The sequence below is a fragment of the Rutidosis leptorrhynchoides genome, chromosome 3, assembly GCF_046630445.1.
Source record: "Rutidosis leptorrhynchoides isolate AG116_Rl617_1_P2 chromosome 3, CSIRO_AGI_Rlap_v1, whole genome shotgun sequence".
Lineage (NCBI taxonomy): Eukaryota > Viridiplantae > Streptophyta > Magnoliopsida > Asterales > Asteraceae > Rutidosis > Rutidosis leptorrhynchoides.
Window position 1 is genome coordinate 302383218 of NC_092335.1, and position 15617 is coordinate 302398834.

At 31.7% G+C, this 15617-nt stretch overlaps 2 protein-coding genes across 3 annotated transcripts; one reads left to right on the forward strand and one right to left on the reverse strand.

Moving 5' to 3' along the window:
* The first annotated feature begins 5299 nt into the window (after positions 1-5299).
* On the forward strand, positions 5300-7157 carry LOC139897421 (ubiquitin-conjugating enzyme E2 20-like). Its single transcript, XM_071880114.1, has 6 exons — positions 5300-5568; positions 6086-6113; positions 6233-6460; positions 6565-6628; positions 6762-6821; positions 6944-7157. The coding sequence occupies exons 1-6, from the start codon at positions 5438-5440 to the stop codon at positions 6985-6987; spliced, it is 555 nt and encodes a 184-aa protein (XP_071736215.1). The 5' UTR covers positions 5300-5437; the 3' UTR covers positions 6988-7157.
* Positions 7158-7901: 744 nt separating this feature from the next.
* LOC139897422 (uncharacterized) lies at positions 7902-12699 on the reverse strand. Of its 2 annotated transcripts, XM_071880116.1 has the most exons (8): positions 12556-12699; positions 12318-12437; positions 10576-11046; positions 9881-10020; positions 9389-9509; positions 8868-9008; positions 8172-8271; positions 7902-8140 (listed from the first exon to the last, which is right to left on the reverse strand). In XM_071880116.1, the coding sequence occupies exons 1-7, from the start codon at positions 12610-12612 to the stop codon at positions 8188-8190; spliced, it is 1134 nt and encodes a 377-aa protein (XP_071736217.1). In that variant the 5' UTR covers positions 12613-12699; the 3' UTR covers positions 7902-8140; positions 8172-8187. The 2 variants fall into 2 exon arrangements, with proteins under 2 accessions (XP_071736217.1, XP_071736216.1); XM_071880115.1 differs by having other exon boundaries at positions 7902-8271.
* Between the last annotated feature and the right edge of the window lie 2918 nt (positions 12700-15617).

Consider the following 15617-nt stretch of genomic DNA (forward strand, 5'->3'; position numbering starts at 1 on the left):
GATGTAATCAACTGTTGTGAATCGTTTATAATCGATATGGACTTCGTCCGGATGGATTAGGACGGGTCTTGACAGAGTTAAGATGAAAACGAAAAAAAATAAGGCTGCTACTGCAGTCTCGCAAAAAAAAATCTTGAATTTGTTTTAGAGATCGTTTCAACTAAAACTTACATCATGAAATAGATTACAAAACTTCTTTAGAAACTACCTGTATCCATAATTGAATCTGAAACCTCAAAATAAAAACGAATTTCGCGAAGAACAATTATTTTGACTTTTTAAATTTAAAGCTTTAACCTCAAAATTCTTACTCGATATTAGAAATTAATGGATGAAACTTTACAGAAACATTCACTAGAGGATTCCTAATCTATCTGCATTTTTATATTTTGATAAACGATTTAAAATTGAGCTTTTGTAAAATGGTATACAAGCAGAGGTTAGCGACTTTTTTTAAAAAAAAATTCAACAGATATAATAAATCAAAGACTGTTTTATATTGATATTGAGGATGAAGAATTCGAAAGGGTTTTGTTAACAAAATGTGAATTGATCGATTGATATAGATGGAGATGGGTCGACCATAGTTCACAGGATAAACAGAAAAATAAAGTGAAGAAGACAGATATCTGTCTTGATATGCGTATATATCTGGCAGTATATAAAATATTATAAATAACAATTAATAATTAATAATTATAATAATATTAATATTAATAATTAATAATAATATTAATAATAATAGTAATACTTATAATATATTAATAAAAATAATAATACAGTTAATATTAATAATAATTATCATAATAATACTATTAATAACAATAATAATAATAATGTTAATAATAATGTTAATAACAATATTATTAATGATAATAATAATAAATTATATACTATTATAATAATAATGTTGATAATCTATAATAATAATAATGATAATATCTAATAACAATACTAATATTAATCATATAACTAAAATTACAGTTTTACTACTAGTGACAAATATAATGATATTAACAAATCAACTATAATAATTTCAGTATTATAACTTTTAATGATATTGATATTAATATTACTAATGATAATGAATGTAACAATAATCATATAATAATTATAATTGAACTTGTAATTACATTTAATATATTTATATTACAATTTATATCATATATTATATGAGTACCTCTATTGAATATTTAATATTTTTATATTTATAAATGTTACAATATAATAGTTATTAATAGAAACCTTTTATATATGTTACCATATTGATTCATAATAATATCATATATCTATTTATATATTCATTTTAATAATAACTTAATTATTTTGTTTATTATTTTACATTTTTAATTCTACTGATTCAATAACATTTTATTATTTACAATACTTACATTTATATTTATATATATATTTATTTATAAACAATAGTTCGTGAATCGTCGGAAATAGTCAAAGGTCAATTGAATTCATGTAACAGTTCAAAAATTTGAAACTTCAACATTACAGACTTTGCTTATCGTGTCGAAATCATTTAAAGATTAAGTTAAAATTTGGTTGGAAATTTTCGGGTCGTCACAACAGGTCCTTCTGAGCAGCAGCAGCAGCAGTAGCAGCAATAGCATTCTCTTCAGCTGCACAACCTTTGTCCTCCATACTCTTCTTTAACTCCTCCACCTGCTTCAGTAGCTTTTCATTTTCTTGCAATAATTTTTCCCTTTCAGACCTCACCTCAACACAAGTACCCTCTACCACCTTCAATGCATCCTCCTTCTTTTGTACAAGATCAGCAGCAGTTGTCCATTTCTTGTGCACATCATCCACTTCTACTTTCAGTTTTTTCAGTTTAGCTGCATTCCGTACAGTATTAGCAACAACAGCTTCTTGTGCCTCCTGCATCTTGAGATTGTGAAGCACATGTTGAGTATGCAACATAAGGGAATCAACAGTAGATGGTAACTCTGTTTTAAGGTCAGGCAGGACAATGAGGAAGACAGATCAGCAACGATGTTTGTCTGTACAAGAAGAATATAATTTACAGGCATAAGTATAATTAACAATTCAATAACAACAACACAATTTTCAAACAACAGTTTTACCTTCAAAAACTCAACAAAGCTATCAGATTTGTTGATAGGATCTTCAAGGAATGTTCTCAATCCGGCTAGAGGCACGGAGGGCAGAGGAAGAGAAGAAGAAGAAGAAGAAGATTGTGTTGTGCCTGGACCCTTTGAGAACAGCGGTGTAGAGAAAGGTGTTCTCTCAATCACATCATCATCATTAGCATCATCATCATCATTTTCATTATCATCATCATTGTTGCCATCAACAGTGGCTTCATCATCATCATTCTCCTCATCTTGAAGAATCAATCATGGTCAATAAAGCAATAAATGAGTATAACAACATAATAGATGCATTATTGCAATAATAAACACAGTACATACTTCTTTGTTTCTTGGGTGGAGAAGAAGCAACCATTGGAAGTTTTCCTGCATGCTTACAGCGTTTAGTAGCTTTTTTCGAACCAGAAGGAGAGGGGGTGACCTCTACAATTTCAAAATCAGGTGATGGTTGTTCAGCACCACCACCACCGGCCTCCGCCGTTTGCTAAGGGCTCTTCAGTTGCTGCTCAAACTCTGTAGCTTTTTCCTTCTCAGCCTCCAGCTCTTCAGCTATTTTTTGTCTTTCTTCTACAATAACATCATCCAGCGTGTGTCTACTGAATGTGTTGTACACTTTCATCTCTTCGTCTGTATAACTCAATAGAAATACATGCAACAAAAGTATACATAAGAACATATACATATCATAATTAAGCATCAGTAACATCGCATAATAATAAGGAAACCTACCATGGCATGTCAAACGCAGTTTTGGCATAAACCCAGTACGCCAATTGTCACTCATGCCGCAGAGGACCAAAATAGCTTCAAAATCAACAAATGATCTCTGCGGAAGCCTCAATGACTTCCATGCTTCAACTGTTGTTTCATCCCTATCTGACAGGTTGATAGACTTTGATGGCGCCAATCTTGGTTTTGGCCTATTGGCGAACACCAGCCCAAGGTTCTTAAATAACCTTCTCATTAACAAAGAAAAAGGGTTTTTTCCCGTTTTTTAAGGATGATTCTTTCTCACCCACAAAATCTTTCCCTGGTTTGCAGTCAAACGTATTCCAACACTGGCTAACTAATCGAGTTCTAAATAACTCGTGGAAAATATGCACTCTAGGTTTCATATTCAAACAATTACAATACATTTCAAACAAAATAATTTTCTGCAAGCCAAGAGGGTGAATTTGGCTAAGACCAATCCTATAGTGGGAAAGAACTCTCTGTAAAAACACAGAAGGGGGAATACGAAGGTTTCTTACAGTTAGTTGTAATTGTACAGGGTTATCATCTTGCACGGAGGTTTATTGGCTCTTTCATCAGAAGAAGGGACTATCGGGTTTAATCAACTAACATTTTTATATGCTATACAAAGTTTGTCTAATTGTGCCTCTGTCATACTTGATTGAATAGTATTCACGTTGCGGGTGTCCTTCTGGGATGACGTACTGGTTGATTCGGCCATGGTAGCAAGATAACGAACAGAAATAGAGAAGAAGGAAGTCGAATACTAACCTTGCAAAAGTAATCGATATAAACCCTAGAATTTCTTTCACAAGAAGATGCTTAGCAGAGTTGGAGAGTTTCGGAAAAAAATAATTTGAAATGCCGACGGAGTATTTATAATCAAATTGGTGGGTGAAACGAACGGCTAGATTGGGACACGTGTAGGGGCAGATGAATTGGGATCAATTTTTAAAGTTTAAATTAATTAACATAATTTTAATAAATAAAAATGGAGGTTTTTGGTGGTAAAATCATCATTTGAGGGTTACATCAGGATAGTGCAGCAGACGGCTACAACAGTTTATGTTCCCGAGAAAAAGGCATCTTTTGTTTTTTATAGTTTAATGACTTTATTTTTTTACAAAAATAAAGACATTAAACTGGGAGACTTAATGGTGTATCCTAAGGGATACACTCATAAAAGTATCATTTTTGTACAAAAAAAAAGATCGAAAAGCATAAAAGATACTCCCTTTGTCCCAAAATAAGTGTCTTGTTGGACTTTTTGTGGTCTTTCATTTACAACTTTGACTTCAAATAATGTTATTTGTGTTATATAATATTTGATAAAAGTTATATCAATGAAAACACATTTTGAAATCGAAAATATTCATATAATTTTCATCAAATATTATATAACACAAATAAAAATATTTAAAGTCAAAATATCAAAAGATTGACCCTGGAAAGTCAAACAGGACACTTATTTTGGGACGGAGGGAGTAGCAATTTTGGCATTTTTTATTATTATCCGTCCAGTGCTCAGCAAGCCGCCCAGCGTCATGCGTAAGTTCTGTAGGCAGCTTCTATGCTTAAGCCCTTGATTAGGCGCGTGAGCGGCACGCAGTCACGTCAGCCCATGCCAAAGGCAGTTCCAGATATTTCGCATGATCGAATTAATCAGCGTTTAACACGTGTTTTCGAGAATTTCGGACATTCTACGCCTATAAACAGACCCCTTGGGTCACAACATTTATCATCTGGAACTCTGAGAGCAGAGAATACACTTTCTCTCTCACACAGTACTTTCTCACTCTAATACTTTAACCGCTTAGCAACAGAACGCTACACGGACCAACTTCATATTGGTCCAAAGACTGATAAGACCACCCCACGGATATATCATCCGTAAACCGGGTCTGCAGGGATTCTTTCCAGATGGCAAACATCAGTCGACAACATATCGCTCAACGCTAGGCTGTTATAGTATTGTAGTGGTAACTACCCGCTTGACGAAAAATAGTACCAACATTGTGTCACTAGTAATGGCTTCGCCTTGCCTTTAAAAGTTACATCGCCTCCAAACTGGTAGTTACTTATTACATATAAGTTATAACGATATGTTTTAAGTGTTGTCATTAAAAAATTTTACTACTATTTATTTATTATTATTTATTAGATTAAATTTAAATTAATTAATTATGTTTATTATAATTTTGATTTTGATTTTGATTTTGATATTGATGATTGATATTGATTGATTGATTGATATTGATTTGATTTGATTAATTAATAATTAAAAGTACCAAAGGAAAGAAACAAAGCAGTAAAAAACTAGCCGTTGTAGAGAAATAGCCCATAGTCGGCGTCTAACGTCCTAAATGTACGCGTACTTAAACTCCCTCGTTCCTCTTTAATTTTCATTTTACTTTCATTCCAAACCCTAGACTAGACTAGAAATATCTCTCCTTCTCCCTCTCTCAAAACTAAAATTGGAAGAAGAAATCAAATTACTCATCATCGATTTTGTATTTCTGATCCAATTTACATCTTCTTCTTTCAATTAGATTACACCTTTCAAATTGTAAATTAAAATTAACATGGCAACGATGAACAATCAAGAAAGCAACAACAACAACAACAGACAAATTAATACTGCCCCGCCAATGAATGCCTCTAAACAGTCTCTCCCTACGCCTAAATCTGTTGATACTCAATCCGTTGTCAAAAGGTCTTTATATTAATTTAATTAATTTTGGTTATGATTTGTTTTAATGTTCACTGTTATTTATCATCTTATCTTACTATTTAGTATATGTTATGGATGACTGCCAGCCAATTAGTTTCCTGTTACAAATTTATCAAATCACATTTACTAAGTGAAATTTTTTAGGACTTGATCTGGATATTTCAATCATATCCCTGTATACTGATTGAAATATTGAGCGGATAATGTGTAATAATTGATATAAAATAATCAGGGTTTTTTAACTTGCGAAAAACAAATCATTTTAACCAAATTGACCAAAATGAAAGCAATGATTTTTACCCATGTATTTGGGGACTAATAATATTTCTTTGTATACTTGTATTTGTTACTCAATATATACAGGATGCTATTTTCAGTTAACAGTAAACAGTTATTATTCGGTATATGGTATTTACTTACTTTTTTTATGTACTTCTGTTAGTTGCCATCTAGTTTTAATACTAATAATACTTTGTATTGTGTTTGATTGCTGCAACAGATTGCAGTCGGAACTGATGGCTTTAATGGTACATATTTTTTGTTCAATATTTAGTCTTTACTTTCTTTTTAGTGGATTCTTTGTTATTGATTGATTTATTAAATATGGCCTTTTCTATTAGTAATTTATTTGCAAATGCAATTATAGATGAGTGGTGAGTCTGGAATATCTGCCTTTCCAAAGGATGACAACATAATGTGTTGGAGAGGAACGATTCTAGGGAGCAAAGACACTGTGTTCGAAGGAACCGAGTATAAGCTTTCACTTACATTCCCAAATGATTACCCTTTCAAGCCTCCAAATGTGAAGTTCCAGACTGGTTGCTTTCATCCGAACGTGGATGTATTTGGAAATATATGTTTAGATATTCTTCAGGTAACTAATTGGCCCTTTATTCCATACATATAAGTTGATTGCAGCGATTTTTTTTTGAAGAATTTGTAAGAGTGTTTTTAATATGTAACTTGTTTGTTTTTCAGGACAAATGGTCATCTGCTTATGATGTTAGAACTATTCTGATTTCTATCCAAAGTCTCCTTGGAGGTAAAAGAGCTGTTCATCTATTCTTGAAAACCTAACTGGACGCAAATTCTTAGTTAGGTTGATATTTTAACAATTTTGAAAGTTAAAAAAAGAAATGGTTGCTAACTGTTCTATTGTTTGATGTTGATTGCAGAACCAAACACAAGTTCACCTCTGAACAGCCAAGCTGCAGCACTTTGGAATAATCAACAAGGTACATTGTTGGAATAGATATTGTGATAGTTGTATCATTTCTTATTTATATATCAATATTAATATTATTAATATTATATGATATATGATATATGATGTAATGATGTTGTTGTGTGTTTACAGAATACAGGAAGATGGTGGAGAAGCTGTACAAGCCAGTTGCATAAGGATGTGTTTGTGGGATCGATCCCCTCGTTCATGTAAATGTTGTTGAAAAACAAATGCAAATTCGACTTAATATACTTTGCATTCGAAACTTTTAGAGGATCTCTTGATATTGATCTGTTGTGTATTCTTTGTTTCAATACAGTTTAATATTCAATATAATATTCTTTATATGATTCTGTTTTGGATTAACCTATCTATTTTGAATTCATCAATTTATTTTCTGTCTATTTTATATTAATCTATTTTGTAATCAGCAAGCGATTTGTGCGGCTCAAACGTCTCGCATAATTTTGAAGTACATTCATCTATTTTATGCCATCTACATAATTAATTAACTTTGAAGCAGTCAAGTGACTTTGCAATGACCCGGTAACCAGACCCGATCAGCTTTCAGATCCGTCTATTTTCATAGATACATCTGATTCTCACAGATCTAATAGTGCTTTTGGATTCAGAGTCTTCTACAACCCCCATAGCAAAAAGGTGGTTACGTCTTTTCAGTAACCGGAATGTTCGCTTATGTCGATTAATGATCAAGAATTTTGATTTAATGTATTTTACCATATCTGCATCAAATTATGGTACATGTGCCCACATGTACTTAGTTAACGGCCCAAATTAATTGACTTTAAAAATAGGACCAACGCCACGCATTTATTAAACCATAGGGACTACCGGCATAATTTTCGAAAGAAAAAGACTATCAGTATAGAGTATTTGAGTAGACCACAGGGACTAGCAGTATAATTAACTCTCTCTATAATCTTCAATTATAAATTATAATTACATATAAATTTCATGATCAAAATATACATTTATATCTTCTTCAAACCACAGAGTCCGCAACTTTCATTTGGCACTGCAGATATAGTTTAACTTTGGCAGGGTGCGCAAATGTCAATGAGGCTAACTATATGCAACGATAACAAATATGATTATTTGTATAATGTTACAACTCACCGAGATAGCAAACAAAAAAATAAAATAAGCTAAAATAAAAATACAAGAGGATGCTCGTCGGATCGCCACATTGATTCCCTAAAACATCAAATTGACGACAATCACAGCATTTGGTTCAAGTCAATTCAAAACATAGATTCTGCTCTTATAAATTATTGCAAGTTCTATTTAAACGTTATGAAAACTAAAAGTACATGTCCATAAAGTTTTGGCTACGCAAAGGGACACCATGAGGGTAGCTACGGTTTGGATGATGTCAACTGCCTCAAATTATACTTGGCCAATTCCTTGTACTTGTCAACTACGCCAATGCAACACACAGTCTGCATATACCATAACAAAAACAATCCGTTTAGCGTATAAACAGATTGTAACACTTGAAGCAGTTCAATTTTTATACAGCCCACTTATTTTCTGATATAAACAAAAAAAAGAAAAAAACTTTGACGGAAATAAAACAACGCACTATAACAAAAATGTTTACAAAAATAGACCGGAAAGGAAAAACATCCTGATTCTATGTACGCCAATGTTGATGTGTCAAGAATCAGAAATGAAACCCTAAAACGTTTTAGTAATATACATTTAACATATATGTATTACACATAAATATATCAAGCATAATTAATAATAATATTTCAAACATATGTATAGGGCTCAGAATCTGAGTATAAAAAAATATTAAAAATTTGACCAAACATGACTTTGACAGAGACATCAGACCGACTTATTAGACGTTTTTTGGGCGAAATGCGATGGGCTAGACATCAAACGGACTAGCCTGGCAAGACGGCTGCCGTTTAAAACACTGTTGTAAACCACTAGAAAGGAAAAGAAAATTAGCTTTATGCAAGCTTTACGGCCTTATAATACATTTTACATCTTTACATGTATCAATGTATAGACATTAGACACATACCTTGGCAATTTGGACCACAATAGTTTTGTCTGGATTGGTGAGATCAACTTTGTGGGGTTCGGGAACAGACTTTGCAACCACATTTATTATTTTCATTTTCTCCACACCACTATTTGCACGGGCTTCACATAATACCGCAAACTGAATAAAAAAGCATACATATATTAAGACAGTAACAACTAATGTTGAATTTAACACTAGCAGACTAGTAGATGAAGATACAGATAAGAAAAAAATTGGTTGGAAGTTCCAAAAAATTTAAGTTCTAGTTCCAAAAAGTTCCTTAACTATTTTAAAAGGATTAGGTTATTAATGAAATAATATTATTTATGTGACCATATCTGACTCACTAACTAATCAGACAAAACACTCTTTCAGGCTCTGGCCCATATTGCCACCTTTACTTTTGACATTTCCAAACTCTATGCATGTCCTATCATGATTTTTTTTTAACATGTACATACAGTGGACTCCAAACATACCATCTGTGATGCATAGATATGTAAATGACCATAACATACCTTGTAAGGTGTTTCTACTTCCATAGGAAAGTATCGAGCAATCAAAGGTTTGATGGCTCTTGAAATCTCTTCTTCTGATGCATAACATGTCACTTCAACTGGTAGCACCCTTAAAATGAACCTGAAAATACATTAATAATTTAGCCAACTAAAAATGTAATTATCTAAGTGATGTAATCTACATAGCCAGAAGTGGTAATTTTGATCCATATTCTTAAAAACTGAGTTGATGTGTATTGTGTTTAATCCAAGGAAAAATAGCAACATGTAAAACGGTTAAAGAGTCTTAAAAGTGTATGACTAATGCATACAACCTCATTACTCGCTTTATCAAACACTTCTTTACAATTAGACATACTGTTACACAAATTCCTACTAATACAAACAATTAATAGAATAATATCACACCATATTGCACTTTAACATACTGTCTCTTTTTATAAAATAACAAATAAAAAAATGGCAAGTGAAATCTAACTTTAAAAACTTAACCTGGACATATGTTTTTGTGTGGTGGCAGCATAAGTTATCATGCGTTGGGCAATTTCTTTAGGAGTTGGATCTTCATCTCTCTTGCGCATTTCTACAAAGACTACACCATTACACCCAGAATCAAGGTAGTTGAAACGCCTCTGTCATTTAGAAAAAAAGAAAATATAAGGTTTTAATATAAAGGTCTTTGAAGATAAGTTCTGATTTTAGTTTGACGAAAATTAAAAAAATCATAACACTCTCAGCAACTTTTTCTTTTCTTTTTTTTTTTTTTTCGCTCAAAATTTTATATTTAAAGTAGAGATCAAAACTAGGAAGTATGATTCTAAAAATTGAAGCATGCATTGAAGAATATGCTTAAATGTCCAGTATGATTTTCTAAATGAGTCACTGCTCAAAATAATAAAATATTCCTATGGGGTTTGTAACTAACTGTGTCAAAGCAACCCAGTGTGATAAGGGACCATAACAGATAAAATTTTGTATGGGTAGGGAGTTGACACAATGTCAGCTTCATATATATAACAAATATATAAAATATAACAAAAACAAACTTTTTGAATTATATGTAGAATATTCCATCCGTTAAAATCTCAACTCATTTATGTTTTAGCAGATAAACTTGATCTAAATTTACCCCATTTGCAAGTAAATAGATCGAACTGCAACTCTCTATTTCATTATTATAAACTCACCTTGCTTTTATCTTTTAACTCTGCAAGCTCAGCCTCGATTAACTGATCAACGGACATTTCCTCCACCTTACTCTTTACGACTTGTTCACATTTGGCCTCACCTTTTTCTATGTGTGGTTTCTTTTCCAGTTGTTGTTTACCATCTTCATGAGAAATCTTAATATCTTTTGTGATCTCCTTCGTTTCAGTTGCGTCACCTTCATTTTTAGGTGTTGCACCTTCATAATTTACATGAGAATTCTTACTATCTTCAGCGATCTCCTTTGTTTCAGAACCGTCACCTTCATTTTTCGGTGTTGCATCATTCAATGTATCAGAAGCTACGACAATGTGGGCCCCATCATTTTTCTCATCATCATGGTCTGCGTCATCTTCAGAATCAGAATAACTGAACTTTATCTTTTTATTAATGGGTAGCACTGGGGTGGGTGTCCCATCTGAATCCTCTCCCTCAGCCAGATCTTCCAAAAACTAGCGTAGGTAATATATAGAATATAAAAAAACGGCATATATATGTTCTTTGTGTAAACTAGTATTACGCATGAAGTATTATTCAGAAAGCTGCAGATACAAAGATACTATTGAAGATTATTATCTTTTACACACATCCTGAATGATGCATCTTGCTACCACCTGATTCTTAAATTATAGCTTCAGTATTTAGATAGAAAAAAATTGAAGATTCTCCTTGGTTTAATTATCGAAGTCTTGATTTGAACACGTATGATGTTAGATACTATAATCTTATAGGGGTGAAATGAAAAGAAATTTAAAAAAAAAAAAAAAAACAAGGTTTAACTCGTAATCAGATGAAGATCAAGCCTACTTTAATATGAATGCAATACATGATGGTTTAAGGGTGATCAATCTTTAACACTCTAATTAACGTGCAAACCTAGTTCAAAAATTCAAAGATTATGCTCAATCGAGGGAAATTAGGATCGAATTGTTTTGAATAAGTAAAGAGAACATTTAAAACTATACGAGGTACTTAGTAGTAATGAGTTGTAAAAAGTATGAAGTAATCACTTTGATAGATATTTCTAGGAGACCATGGTCGGTTCTAAAATAGCGACAGTATAGCATTATAACTGGCGTCCATTAAATGTCCATTACTGTCTTTTAGAACGTTGACGGTTTACAGTGCAAAATTGTTAGCTTTCTTCCACAATAGTAGGAGAAGGAAAAAAAAGCAGATACGAACAGAAAAAGACATATTGCGAGCACATGGCAGAACAATAATAATAAAAATGACCAAATAACAAATAAAAAAAGCTTAACATTTAGCACAGAAGAACAAGAAACGTAACAATGAACATATATGTTGATAATAACAGTGGTGGTTCCACAAATAAGATTAGAAAACTTAATAATGGCCTCTGAATTTCCAAAAATAATATGAATATGTTTGTAGGGAGAGTATTGATTTTCATAAAGTCAAACACATTTATGCATTTTGTCCCTAAAAAGGAACTTAAATCCAAACGTGATAGTAGTCCGGTCACCTCCGTGATAGTAGTCCGGACACCTCGATACCCTTAGGTCTACCGCATTTGATAAAAGCAACCATATTTTACTGATAGCATTTGATAAAAGCAACCATATTTTACTGATAATATTCATCGAGGAAATAGTATATAATCTAGGGTCAAATATATAACATTTAAAGACAAATTAAATTAAATTTAAATCAACCAATTAAACAAATAATTATAATAGAGAGAGTAAGAGGAAGTAGTTACAGAATCAAAAACTTGAACAGCTTCTTGAGAGGCTTGACGTTCCCTACCACCATCACAGGTGATGAAAAAACCTTGTACTCCTGGCCTCAATGGGTATGAACCCTTCTTCTTCACTGATTTCTGTATTTATAATTATTTAAAACCCTAAGGGATCAACTGAATGACAGTTACACATAATAATATATCTAATTAAATATTTAAATACAAATAAATAAATAAATAAATAAATAAGAGTTACGTTAGGTTGGCGGTAGTGATTCTTCCTCTTCTTATTGTTGTTGCCGGCGGTAGCCATTTCTCAGTTCAGGTTAGGGTGAACTCTGCTGCTGCCTGTTGCAGCTTTCCTGAATTTTTTCTTTGTATCCGCTAAAACATTTACGATAAAATAACAATTTAGTCCTCCGACTACTAAACAGTTACTTAATAATCCCCCCTTTTGATAATTATATATATATATATATATATATATATATATATATATATATATATATATATATATATATATATATATATATATATATATATATATATATATATATAGTGGTAGGATCAAGAGGGAAATAACCAATCGGGGGGAAGCGGGGGGAAGCAAATTTTTTTTTTTCGTTTTTTGAAAAAACTTTGTTCACGAACATTATAGATGGGATGAAAATATGAACATTTAGTAGAGACACTTTGTGATAAATGTTTTTATTTTGGCGGGAAAACGCTCGAAGAAGTAATATATAACAATTATCGTGTTTTTCGAGCGTATGTTAAGGTTTTAGCTATTGGGGTTTAGATATTAGGGTTTAGATATTAGGGTTTAGAAATTTAGGGTTTAGGGTTTAGATTTAGGGTTTAGATTTAGGATTTAGATTGAGTTTTTAACACGAACGGTTTAGAGTTTAGGGTTTAGGGTTTAGGGTTTAGGGTTTGGTGTTTTGGGTTTATGGAATAAACCCAAAACACCAAACCCTAATGTGAAGACCCGTCCTAATCCATCCGGATGAAGTCCATATCGATTATAAACGATTCACAACAGTTGGTTACATCGCGAGGTACTTGACCTCTATATGATACATATCACAAACATTGCATTCGATTTTAAAAGACAATTTTTCTTTACAACGAAAGTTGACGACATGCATACCATTTCATAATATATCCAACTATAATTGACTTAATAATAATCTTGATGAACTCGACGACTCGAATGCAACGTCTTTTGAAATATGCCATGAATGACTCCAAGTAATGTCCTTAAAATGAGCAAATGCACAGCGGAAGATTTATTGCATACCTGAGAATAAACATGCTTTCAAGTGTCAACCAAAAGGTTGGTGAGTTCATTAGTTTAACATAAATAATCATTTCATAAATTTAATAGACCACAAGATTTCATATTTTCATTTCTCATAAACATACGTCCCATGCATAGAGACAAAAATATCATTCATAAGGATTGAACACCTGGTAACCGACATTCACAATATGCATATAAGAATATCCCCATCATTCCGGGATCCTCCTTCGGACATGATATAAATTTCGAAGTACTAAAGCATCCGGTACTTTGGATGGGGCTTGTTGGGCCCGATAGATCTATCTTTAGAGTTCGCGTCAATTAGGGTGTATGTTCCCTAATTCTTAGATTACCAGACTTAATAAAAAGGGGCATATTCGATTTCGATCATTCAACCATATAATGTAGTTTCAATTACTTGTGTCTATTTCGTAAAACAGTTATAAAAGCAGCGCATGTATTCTCAGTCTCAAAAATATATATTGCAAAAGCATTTAAAAAGGGATTAATGAAACTCACTTAATGTATTTTGTAGTAAAAATACATATGACGACATTGAACAAAAGTAGGGTTGGCCTTGGATTCACGAACCTATATCATTTGTATATATATTAATACACATAATCGTAATCGAATAAGTTTATATATATTTTATAATGTATTAGTATTAATATTTTTACGTGTAATTATATTAGTACCTATAATAGGTTATGTTATATATAAAATATTTAATTTAATGTTATAATAATATGTTAGTTAAGATATAAAAACATAGTAACTTGTAATATTATTATACTTATGCTATAAATAGTAATTATAAATAATATCCGTTTCTAATGAAAATAATAATACTATTAGTAACATTAGTTAAATCAATAATAATGATAATACTAGTATTAATGTTAAAAATAATAATAATAATAATAATAATAATAATAATAATAATAATAATAATAATAATAATAATAATAATAATAATAATAATAATAATAATAATAATAATAATAATAATAATAATAATAATAATAATAATAAGTGATAATAATACTTAGTAATTCTTAATTTCAGCCCAATTTACCAAACTGAAATATAAGGCCCAAAAATTTAATAGTCCACAAAGCTTGACCATTTAAACCTTTCCAGCCCGATCCTCAACAGGTAATAAGCCCATGTTGTATTTAGTCCGGTTTTTAAAACAAAGGGGTTTGAGGGTTCGGTTGGAATCTTTATCCGATCAAAACAAGAACAAATAAACTTGCATAGTGGAGTAGCAAAATTAGGGTTTTGATTCTCCTGGTTCACCATCGATCGTCTTCTTTACTATCATCATCATCATCTCTTCATCGATTATCAAAATCATAGCATCAATTTCGTTATTCACTATCTCCTTCGTGCATCATCCTCTTCGTTGAAATACAAGCATAACCGATGAAGACAAGTAGATCGAGTAGCAATTATCGAACAGAAGGGTTTGATGTCGATCAACAATGGTTTGGTGAGGGTGGTGATCGGTTGAACTCGAAACAGAATTAATAGCAGATGGTAAAAAAAGATGGTGATTTTCCGGATCGTATATGTGTTCGTTTGTTGAAATCAAAACAGGTAACAGAAACATTGAACATTTTTACAACAAGCAGTAACGAAGAGGTTGAAATTATAAACCTTTGTTTAATCGATTTAACTCCTTTTGGTATTAATTGATTTATTATTTGTGTACATAGCTGCTTACATATACAGGTATATCTATATAATTCATGTGAAATTAATCATTGAGTTAGTATTACACTTTAACTAATGGTAGACAAGAAATGTTTTATATACAAATTATATAAATGTTTCGATTATATTTATATATAAAAAAAAATGTCATGACTACCTGCTGTAAGCAGACCATTCCTTGGTCCAATTCCTTCTTGTTGTCGTGTTGGTATGAAGAAACAGAAAAAAATTTAGGCGTCAGTCGAAATCAGTTACAGTTAAATGAGTGCTTTTGGGTTTGGGTTTGATAGTGCTCC

Coding starts and splice junctions, on each gene's coding strand:
- LOC139897421 (XM_071880114.1), top strand. CDS start 5,438: ATGGCAACGATGAACAATCAAGAAAGCAACAACAACAACAACAGACAA. Junction 6,629..6,761: donor TATCCAAAGTCTCCTTGGAG/GTAAAAGAGCTG, acceptor TGTTGATTGCAG/AACCAAACACAAGTTCACCT. Junction 6,822..6,943: donor ACTTTGGAATAATCAACAAG/GTACATTGTTGG, acceptor GTGTGTTTACAG/AATACAGGAAGATGGTGGAG.
- LOC139897422 (XM_071880116.1), bottom strand. CDS start 12,612: ATGGCTACCGCCGGCAACAACAATAAGAAGAGGAAGAATCACTACCGC. Junction 10,021..10,575: donor AGTTAAAAGATAAAAGCAAG/GTGAGTTTATAA, acceptor TCTAAATGACAG/AGGCGTTTCAACTACCTTGA. Junction 9,510..9,880: donor ACACAAAAACATATGTCCAG/GTTAAGTTTTTA, acceptor ATGTATTTTCAG/GTTCATTTTAAGGGTGCTAC.